Source organism: Suncus etruscus, chromosome 20, assembly GCF_024139225.1.
Source record: "Suncus etruscus isolate mSunEtr1 chromosome 20, mSunEtr1.pri.cur, whole genome shotgun sequence".
Classification (NCBI taxonomy): Eukaryota; Metazoa; Chordata; class Mammalia; order Eulipotyphla; family Soricidae; genus Suncus; species Suncus etruscus.
In genome coordinates, this window is record NC_064867.1 from 37,598,968 (window position 1) to 37,609,572 (window position 10,605).

The 10,605-nt window shown below is 51.2% G+C and overlaps 1 protein-coding gene across 2 annotated transcripts in view; it reads right to left on the reverse strand.

Moving 5' to 3' along the window:
- Positions 1 to 1,454: 1,454 nt before the first annotated feature.
- The window catches only part of LMCD1 (LIM and cysteine rich domains 1), a 28,436-nt gene continuing 19,285 nt past the window's right edge, over positions 1,455 to 10,605 (reverse strand). The window contains exons 2-6 of one of the 2 annotated variants that reach the window (XM_049766360.1): positions 10,585 to 10,605; positions 8,848 to 9,103; positions 7,813 to 8,148; positions 2,661 to 2,876; positions 1,455 to 1,731 (exon numbers count right to left, since the gene is read on the reverse strand). The exon at positions 10,585 to 10,605 is cut by the window's right edge and continues 68 nt beyond it. In XM_049766360.1, the coding sequence (XP_049622317.1) occupies positions 1,573 to 1,731; positions 2,661 to 2,876; positions 7,813 to 8,148; positions 8,848 to 9,103; positions 10,585 to 10,605 (988 nt within the window). In that variant the 3' untranslated portion in view covers positions 1,455 to 1,572. The remainder of the gene's footprint in view (positions 1,732 to 2,660; positions 2,877 to 7,812; positions 8,149 to 8,847; positions 9,104 to 10,584) is intronic. The other variant, XM_049766361.1, reaches the window with a different exon arrangement.

The window sequence follows — 10,605 nt, forward strand, 5'->3', positions numbered from 1 at the left end:
AAGTGCTCAGCCACTGAGCATACACCTGGGTAAATCCCAGAGTTTGATGATGGATTTGTGTAGGCTGGAGAAAGTTCTTTTTTGTGTGAATTACACCCTGAGATATTTGGGTGATGTGTGCCCCCAATACCCCCTAAATGTCTTTTGAAATGCTTCTTGTTCCTTTCTGCTATCTATTGTTGTGTGAGTTTAAACTTTGTTCCCTCTCTTTTACCAAGGAAGCTATTCCTTGTAGCATCCCCATCTGTGAGGGCACATCTGGCCCTTCCTGAGATTCTGAGGACTTTGGGGGGGGGGATGAGTTGATATAATATGAGGAAGGCAGGGGCCAGAGTAGCACAGTAATAGGGCGTTTGCCTTGCGTGCGGTTGACCCAGGACAAACCCGAGTTCGATCCCCGACATCCCATATGGTCTCCTGAGCCTGGAGTGATTGGCCTGATCTTAGAAGAAAGATGGAGGGCAATGGTGGTAGGAATGTTGCAATGGTGAAGGGGGATGCTCTCTCTCTCTCTTTTTTAATAACTAAAACCCAACTACAACTACAAACATGCTTGTCATCATGGTACTTAAATAAATATATGTATAAAAATAAATAAATAAATAAATAGGAGCCAGAGTAGTAGTGCAGTGGTAAGGCATTTGCCTTGCACACAGCTTATCCATGACAGACCGAGATTCAATCCCCCAGGGCCCCATATGGTCCCCAAGCCAGGAATGATTTCTGAGCACAAAGCCAGAAGTAACTCCTGAGCGTCACTGGGTGTGACCCAAAAACAAACAAACTAAGCAAGACAAAATAAATAAATATATCAAAGGAAAGAAAAAAGAAAAAAAAAACCAAACACCTACAATTTATCACCAAACCTGATATTTTTCCCTGTCTGCCTTTTCTGCCTGCACCTTTTCAGGTGGAGTTCCGATGGCCTCATGGAGTTGCTCTCCAATATTTTACTTGGGGTTTGTCCAACATTTGGCTGAGCTTGGACCCATCCAAGTGGGGTCCCTGGTAAAGGCTCCAGTTTTGGGGGATCAGTAAACATGACAGCTATGCTCTCCTCAGTGATATGGAGGTGCACATGCCACATCTCTGGCTAGCAGTCCCAGAAGTAATAAGATGTAATAGGTAGCGGATACTGGATAGGGTGAGGGTCTCCCCCAAGTCCTATTCAGACTCTACCATAGATCCCTAGAACATGGATCTATTGTTCCCTTTCTCAGAAAAATCACTCAGTGCCTTCAGTTACACCGGCAGCTACTCTGAGCCCCGGAATATTCCAGCACCTCCTTTCCTTTCTCTACTTGGGGGTAACATCAGGTCCAGAGACACACAAGGAGACTGGACAGATGGACTTCTTATGGCTTTTATTTCTGCCTCGTCATGACACAAAACATGTTGTACGTAAATGTAAATCCCACAGAGGAGGAGGTTGTGCCGACTGGGTCTCTGGATCCCTCTTTGATGGGATGTAGACACTTGGCCAGAGTCCTGAGATTGCCTCAGGCTGACTGAGCCTGACTTCCTGGAGTTCATGCTGTTGGCTGTGGCTACACAGGCTGGGCCTGGGCACCCTCAGGAGCGGTTGGACTTGCTGCAGGTCGGGCACAGGAGGTGACCATGGGTGACGATGTAGGCTCGGCCACTGAGGGGCTGCTCACAGGCCTCACACACAAAGTGCTTCCGGTGCCAGGCCAGGCCCTCCACGCGCTGGAAGTCCTCGGAGAAGATGATCTGGGGGTGCAAGAGACAAGTTCAAGCTCTGTGGGGGGCCAGCAGACATGGGTTGTGCAGGACTCAGTTGCCTTCTCTTCTTGGAGACCTCTCACTTGCTCCATGTCAGAACAGTGTCTGGGGTACTGATGGCCCTTTGCTTCTGGGATGGGGACAGAATGGCTGGGACCCAAGGATGTGTGTGGGGTGCTGACAGCCCAGGACTGATCCTGGGGGGAGTCCCACCCACAGGTAAGCTCTCAGGGTCACCCTGGGGTAGGTGGCACAGGTCCCCTTCCCTTAGGGTCAAGTGACACTTTGGCACTGCCAATCAGGTGGGCTTAGGGTTAATCAGAGTGATGTCTCCCACACACATTGGCTAAATAAAGACTTTGGGCAAAGGATTTATGTCCCTGCTTCACTTTCTACTTTCTATGCATGAGAATAACTGGTTCCCCATTTCACCCCAGCAGGCCCTGCTATGCGGTGCCCCGGGGGTAGTGGGTGTTGGGCACGGGTCATGAGTTGAGGGGGCACATGTCCCTGCAGGGCTCTAGTATCAGCCCTGGAACCATTTTCTGTAGTGGAGGGGAGTTGGTGTCGTGACTGTGTTCTGTAGGCCCCACAAAACAAGGATCCCAACAACCCAAGATTGCCCATGTTCCTGTTAATGGCGGATCCTGCCTTAGTGGAGACCCTTGGCGACTCCCAGATTGGAGGGAATGAGTGGTAGGCAGCAAGACCTGGACTGGTGGTCCATAGCACTATCACCACTGCCACTATCCTTATGGTGGTGATGGCATCTCATTCTGCCCTGTGTCAGTGAATGCTGCCCATGTCCCAGCCAGGGTCCACCTTGATGTCCTGAGCTCCTGAGTGCCAATCCCTGTCCCACCCTCAAGCTCCCAGGTGGGCACCAGCTCAGAGCCCATTCTCCCCAGTTCCCTCACCTCATCACAGCCAGAGCAGCGTGGCCGCAGGCTCTGGCAGTAATGCCGGCCACACCAGGGCGCTCCATCCTTCCAGAAGTAGATGAGATCCACTAGGGGCTCAGCACACTGAGCACACGTGAAGCAACCTGGATGCCACTGCTTGCTGTAGCCTGCCCTATCTGCGTAGACCACTGGGCTGTCGGCCGGAGCGGCTCCCTTGCACAGCTCACACACCTGTGGGGTGGGGAAAGGGGAGACCCAGACCCAGATGGTCAGATCGGAGACACCCAGAGGCCTCTTTACTTCTTGTCCTTGTTCCCACTGGAGTGTGGGGTGAGAACTGGTTAGCCACACGGGGACAGAGAATAAAGCACAAGCATAGCAGGACATTTTGCAAACTTCTTCAAAGTCACTCAGACCCCAAGGAATTTTTCATCAAGGGGGAAATTGCTACTGATAACCAGTATAAGGGAAATGAAATTGGATAACATTGCAAATATTAAAAAGTCCTCAACATTTTTTTTTTTTTAAATTTCTGGGTCACATCCAGCAGCACTCAGAGGTTACTCCTGGCTCTACACTCAGATATTGCTCCTGGCAGGCTCGGGGGACCATATGGGATGCCGGGATTCAAACCATCATCCTTCTACATGCAAGGCAAATGCCCTACCTCCATGCTATCTTTCCGGCCCCAACCTCAACATTTTAAATCATATAACAAGAGTGAAAGGACACCCGTGTTTGCTGTTAAAAATAATGCTGTTTGGAGCATTCTTGGGGGGGGTCACTGGAGCAATAAATAGTACAGCAGGAAGGGAGGCTGCCTTGCAAGCAGCTGATACAAGTTTGATCTCCGGCAACCCATACGGTCCCCCAAGAACTGACAGGAGTGAAATCTTGAGTGCAGGGCCAGGAGTAACCCTTGAGCGCTGCTGGGTGTAGCCCTCAAATTGAAAATAAATAAATAAATAAATAAATAAATAAAATAAACATTTTTCCCAGACAGAAAGATTCCATGGCAGAGAGGAGGACAGTGGCCATGTCACAGTTTTGTGGTACTTCATGGTATCTTCCTCCAACTTTCTGACTTTGCTTCTGTCATTTATTGGGAGGGGAGTTGAATCAGTTGGCCCCCATGAACTGTGAGGCAGCTGGAGGAGCTGTGGCAGCCCTCCCAGATAACCCAGATCCTTTTTTAGGGAGACACCACGATTCAGTAAGGGGAGCCCAAGTAGGTCAGTTCTGTCTGATTTCTCTGCCTGGATTCCGTTTGCTACCACATCTGTGGGCTTAAGGCAGGAAGGACTACTGTGTGGTGCTCGGTTGTGGCCTCCCCTCTCTGAACCTTCCTCTTGAGTTTGCAGGTCAAACGCTGTGCCAGCAAGATTGTCTTTCCTCTTTAGGCCCTCTGGATGGAGGGGAAGTGGTAGGACTGGGGCCATTTTCCCATGGAGATGAAGTGTATTGCAGCTTAAACCTCATTCTTCCTCCCAGTGACATTGTTTTCCTCCCTCTGCTCTCAAATGAGCCATGCCTCAGACCTTTTTTTGTCTGTTGAACCCCTGACACGGTAGGGAATTTGTCAAAGCTGCCGTCCATTGAGATTTAGTTCCACTCTGGATCTCTGAGCCTTTCCAGGAACAGGGCACCGAATGCATAGTTCCAGAGACCAAGTGGTCAGAGGCCTACACCAGGAGAACCCCCAAGTGCTCATGAACCAGCTCAGCAGAGACAAGTGCCCATGGGGGTTCAGTGATAGAAATGGCCTCTCTCTCGGAACTGGTGCTTTATCTAGTGGTCAGCAGCCATGGGCACTTCTGGGGTTGTCAGGAATGCAGGCTCTGTGACCTTGGGACTTGTCAAGGGTTCTAGAAGATTCTCTGTGCTCTGAAATCTCTGCAGTCAGATGCTCCTGTAAACGTTCCTTATATTTTCAGCAGAGTGTAGTGTCAGCTGTGTTCTGGGGGGCCGTGTGGACAATGAGTTTTCGTGGCTTTTTGGGAATTGAATGGGGGACGATCTGCATTGACTGGGGCTGAAAAAAGAGTTGGCACAATCCATATCTCCTGCTCACCCTACACCCACCAAGTCGGGGAGTACCAGCCATATGCCCCAAATACCACATGGACCAGTCACAAGTGTGGCAGCAAAATATTGGATACTTCTGCAAGAAGGGGGCACTTACCCACTACCTCCAATGGATCCCCCACTTTCATAGAGGACAGTGAAGGGCTGTAACCCATTCCAGGGTGGCCAGAAAGCCCAGTGACTGCCACGGGAACAGATCCCTCCAGGAATGAATTTGGAGGTCTTCAAATATAGCCCCAACACCCAGGCTAGGAAAATAAAGAAGCTTCTAGCTTCATGCCTACCCACTGCTCCCAGGGAGCACAAGGACAGAGGTCAGAAAACAGAGGTCAGAGGTCAGGCCCTGTCATGGTGGTCCTTCAAGGGAGCATCTCAGGGAATGTTTGAGGTAAAGCAACCTAGAAACTGGATCGTTCCTGAGAGGCACCATGTTTAAGGCAATAAAGGGCCAGCCAAGGGTCTCTGGGCTGAGAACCATCTGGAAGGCTGCATCTGGCCCACACAGGGTCCTCATTGTATTGTTCTGATTGGTCCTGCCTTTCTCCTCTGGAGGGCCCATCTTCACAGCCTGCTCTGCTAAGCCCTGGCACCCAGAGAATGTTCCCTCTACCAACCCAGTGAAGACTAGTATCAGGACCTCAAAGCCAGAGCTGGCTTCTCCCCAACACAAACACACAATTTATTTATAAACAGCATCTCCCATTCCCTCTTATGGTGATGAGGAGCGTCTCTGGGGGGCAGCCCCAGAACCCTGTGAGGTTCTGTCCATTCTTTGCATTTCTCACCCCTTGGCTCCTGTCTGCCCTGTCTGTCTGTCCCTGTCGGGGTGAGCCTGGAGCAGCTGGCTGGGGGAGTGGCGCCTCACTCTGCTCAGGTCAATGAACTCTCAGCCACCGTAGCAAAAGGGGGAGCGTGGGGGCCATGCGGAAAAGTATTTATGGAACCAAAAGTGGGGTAAAGGGAATTTTCTATGGAAAAATAAAATCTTTAATGTAGTTAAAATCTCTCCACTGCTGAGGTAGAGTGCAGAAGCCAGTAACCATGGTGATCTGGGGCCAGTGTGGGCTGTCCTCACACTGTACCCCTGATTGTTTGAGGTTTTCCTCATCCCAGCTCAGAAGGGCTGCAGTATGGGGCTGGGTTTTTTTTGTATCTCAAGCCAGGCCTGGCAGGAGCCGGTTGCATGCTTGAGAGCCAAAGGCCTGCGAGGCCCAGGCACAGAGGTTCCCTTGCTCACAAGTATATTGTCTAGGGCTGGGCAGCACTGCTCCTCAGTTTCTGAGTACAGACGGGCCGGCAGGGATGTCCCTTCATGGTCTGTGTTGAGGGGTGGTCACAGGTGATCTGAGGCCTGTGGCTCTGGCATTGCCTCCAACAAACTTCTGCCCCCCATGGGTCTTCTGACCCAGAAAGAAAGGGGGGATAGAGGTGGTGGTGGGTCTGCGTGACCACAGACCTCCCTCCTCTCTTTTGCTCTAAATCTGGGGTGCAGAAGGGAGTGGGGTTCCATGGTAGAAGAGAGCTATTCTGCCCAGATGCACATTGGTGACTTTCCTGGTCTTCCTGGTCTGTAGCACAAATCTGTGAGCAGAGCCAAAAGAAATGCATTGCAGGGGCCAGAGAGATAGCACAGTGGTAGGGCATTTGCCTTGCATGTGGCCGACCTGGGAGGGAACTGGTTTGATTTCCTGCACCCCATATGGTCCCTCTGCCTGTTAGGGGCAATTTCTGAGTGCAGCGCCAGGATAGATCCCTGAGTGCCACTGCCTGTGGCCCCCAAACCAGCCAATCAATCAATCAATAAATAGTTAAAAGAATGCACTATACTGTCCATTCGCTAGGGATTGGCCCTGCTGCCTGGTCACCACCATTACTGGAGGCTGCCCTCAGAGGTGGAATGAATGGCGACAGAGACCACAGAGAGAGTCGGCATGGGGAGAACAGGTCCAGGAACACTGTAACTGGGTATCCCCTTTTCTGATCCTCAGTACTGAATCCCTCTGAGAAGTGGCTCTTTGAATATTATTGTCCAACCCCTAAAAGAGGAAGTGTGGGGCCTTATTGCCATAATCCAGGAAGTGAGATATCTGAAGGGTGAGGTTTGTCTCCAAATATCCTCTAAGGCACACACATGTCAATCCAGGTTGCCCTGACTTCAGCCTATCCTTGCCTTCCTATACAACCAGGCTCGATGGCCAGTCCTCATGTTTCTTCTCTGCAGTTCAGCCACTTTGTACCTCCTTTAACAGTCCCAAGGAGCTTGAGACTCCACCGTACATAACCCACATTCTCCCCTGGCAGGAAACTCTGAGGCGCAGAGCTGGGCCACCCCTAAGCTCTAGAGATAAATTCTGAGCCTGTTACTCTGGTGGGAGGGGTGGGGCGGCAGGGGTGGAGTCTCTATTTGTTTTTTTCAGATCAGATGGCTAATCCTATGGCAGATCCTATGGCTAATCAGGTCTGAGTGGTGCCTGGGTAGGGGTGGGGAGTGGACTCCTCAGGAAGATGCCCTCCTCTCCATGCAACCATGGTCCCAGCTAGCATCTGTGGTTTCTAGTCTGGACCTTGGGGCTGATTCTCCATATGCTTAGTATTGCCCCTCAAGGTCTACAGTTGGCCTGTCCCCCATTTCCCAGCATGATCATGGTTTGCTGCTCTGTGACCCCCTACTGGGCAATGAGCATTTGAGGGAAGTGACGTTGCATTATTTGTCCATTGTGTCTGGCATAGAGAAAAGAATTGCTCGATGGCTGCGACTTAGAAGCAGGAGAGAATGAACAATCAATGCAGTTGTGAATGCAGGGATAAAAGCAGGCACAGATGAAGACGAATAAAGATGTGCATGGAAAAGTGAATGTGGACATAGGAGCAAATGCAGGTGTGTCTGTAGGGATGAGTGTAGGCATGCAGGTAGGCATGGATACAGGTGTGTCTACTGTCTGCAGGCATGACTGTAGGAATGCGGGTAGGTATGAATGTAGGCATGCAGGAAGGCATGAAGACAGGGGTGTCTGCAGGTGTGAAGTTAGGAGTGAAGGAATAGATTCTCATACAGGGATTGTGTTGTGTAGGTAAGACTTACATATTCCACTTCCTTGACCGGGTCCCCAATGCTGCCGTTGGTAGTGGGGGCTGCCGTCTCTGTGCCATCAGGTTTCCCCTGAGTCTTCCCATCCTCCTTGGGCAAGCCGCCTTGCCCGGGGAGGGCCACTTCACCCACCCCGAGGGCCTCACTCTTATACTGCTTAATGAATTCTTCCATCAGCTTCAGCTCGTTCTCCGCAAGCCCCAGGCAGCGCGATGGGTTCTGGTCATAGATGGGGAGCTGGTGCATGAGCTGGCGGCGGCGGTAGAAAGATCCCTCGGTGCCTGTCACTGGCTGCTTCTCCTTGGGGATGAGCTCCATGTACTGGATGCCCTAGAAGGAGACGGACATCATGGCCACTGGGCCCCCAGAGCCCGAGGAGAGTCCACTTGATGGCTAACCTCTCCACACCTGAGAGAGCCTGAGCTCGCTCCCTTCTGCCAGCTAGCAAAGAACAACAAACCTACTTTGGATTCCTTGTGCATAAGAGAATTTTGACCTTGCAGGAAGAGGGGCATCCTGCATACTGAACTCTTCTTTCAAAACCTGCCTTCAAACTAGATGACTTAAAAAAAAAACTATCTTTCACAGAGGTAGGGTATTTGCCTTGCAAGCAGTTGATCCAGGACGGACAGTGGTTCGAATCCTGGCATCTCATGTGGTCCCCTGTGCCTGCCATGTGCGATTTCTGAGTCAGGAGTAACCCCTGAGCACTGTTGGGTGTGACCCAAACCCCCTGGAAAAAAAACAAAATAAAATCTCCCCCAAACCCAAAAACTATATTTGTGGAGCTGTAGATAGATAGATAGACAGAGAGAGAGAGTGAGAGAGAGAGAGAGAGAGAGAGAGAGAGAGAGAGAGAGAGAGAGAGAGAGAGAGAGAGAGAGGTGTTCACCCTGGTTTGATCTCTGGCATTTTATAGGATCTCCCAAGCACCCTACGACTGGTCCCTGAGTACAGAAAGGTGTGCCCCATCCTCAAGTTAAAAGATGCAAAGCAGGCTCTGGGTTCTAGGCTGGTGAGTCCACTCACCAGTTTCTGGGTGACCCCAGGTGGGGCCCATTCATAGGTGATGGTGTCAAATGTGGGGTCTTTCCCGGTGGCGATGGGGTTGGTCATGATCATGCGGTTCCTCTTGTAGATTCGGATGCCGTCCCCACCCTTCACCCGAGCTGTGAGAGAGGCATACTTAGAGCCGGCTAGCAGGCCACCAATCTTGCAGTCATCTTCCAGGTCAGAGGTCAGGCAGTGCTCTTCCTGGCTGCACTTACAGGACCTGCACATTTTCCTGGGTGGCAGGAGAAGGGGTATAAGAGGTCTGCTGGGTCAGGACAAACTTGGGTCACTTGGGAACTTGGGCGGCAGGGACCAACCAGACACCAGCAGCCTTGGAGACCCTTAGGGTCTTGCCCTTTGCATGCCTGGCTGCAGGACACAGGGGCTAAGAGACAGATGAGACTTGGAGACAAAGCAGCTTTAATAAAGAACTAAGTTCCTGGGCTGGAGCGGTGGTGCAAGTGGTAAGGCCTTGCCCATGCTAGCCTAGAATCTCGTGTCTTTTTTGGGGAAGGGCACTCAGGGGTTACTCCTGGCTATGCGCTCAGAAATTGCCCCTGGCTTGGGGGGACCATATGAGACACCGGGGATTCAACCCAGGTCCGTCCTGGGTCAGCAGCATGCAAGGCAAATGCTCTTCCATTGCACCATCACTCCATGCCCTACCTAGTGTCTTCTGACAGCTGACACTGCTTTGGAGTTCTCAGACCCCCCCCCCCCCCCGCAGCAGCTGCAGCAATATGGGATGACATGAGAGGGAGCCCCACTTTCTCCGGACTACACAAGGCTACAGAGATCAAAATCAAACTGTTTCCTTGGAGTATTTCAGCTGTGGGAGGGGTCAGTATAAGTCAAGGATGAATTGGACATATTGAAGGTCCCTAGGAGCCCCCAAACTCACAGGCCCTAAAAACTCAGGTCTCTGAGTTGGAATCCTGCGTATTTTCCTGCTGTGAATGAGGCCACCCAAGCACTTTTGTGTGGGATCACTGCTACACTCACCCCAAACAGAGGCATGGTCTTCCCTAAAGGGGCTGATGCTGCCTATGAGGATGGAGGAATGATCCAGGGCAGGGGGGAAAGCAGACACCTCAATTTTCTGTTTGTTAGTTTAAGGCAAATTTCCAGTGGGATGCTTAGCTTTGGAGTCTGTAAAAATCACTGAGGAACATTCTGTCTAGGTCAGCACTGATCTCCCAGGACCCCAATCTCCCTTCAGTGCTGGGAGCAACCAGGGGTGCAGGGCTGCTATTATATTCTGTGTAGGGCTATATGGAGAGCTGCTTGTTTTCATATCTAAGAGGATCAAAAAAGCAGAGGCGAGCATGGCGTGATATCAGGAATCCCAGGTTGGATTCTTGGTGCTTTGGACACAGGCTTAAATATTTGTAATCCTACAGCATGCTAAGATCAAAACTCACAACCAAGCACCCACACCCCAATACCAAAACCCAGGACAGACACTTCTGCTGGGTAGACACCAGGAACTAATCAATGGTTGCCCGTGTGACTGAGTTGGCAGCTTTCACCTTGAGGACCCAGAAGTTCAGGTCTTATTCCACCACTGGGAACCCCACGAACCCCACATATGTCAGGCAGAAGGCAGGCAGGTGCGCACCCAGGTCCTCCCACTCCCCCACTGTTTTGATTTAGTCCCTGCAGGCAGCCAAGACACAAACACAGGTGCAGAGCTTTTGCTGACAGTGGCTTTACCTCCATGAGTGTGGTTCGAAG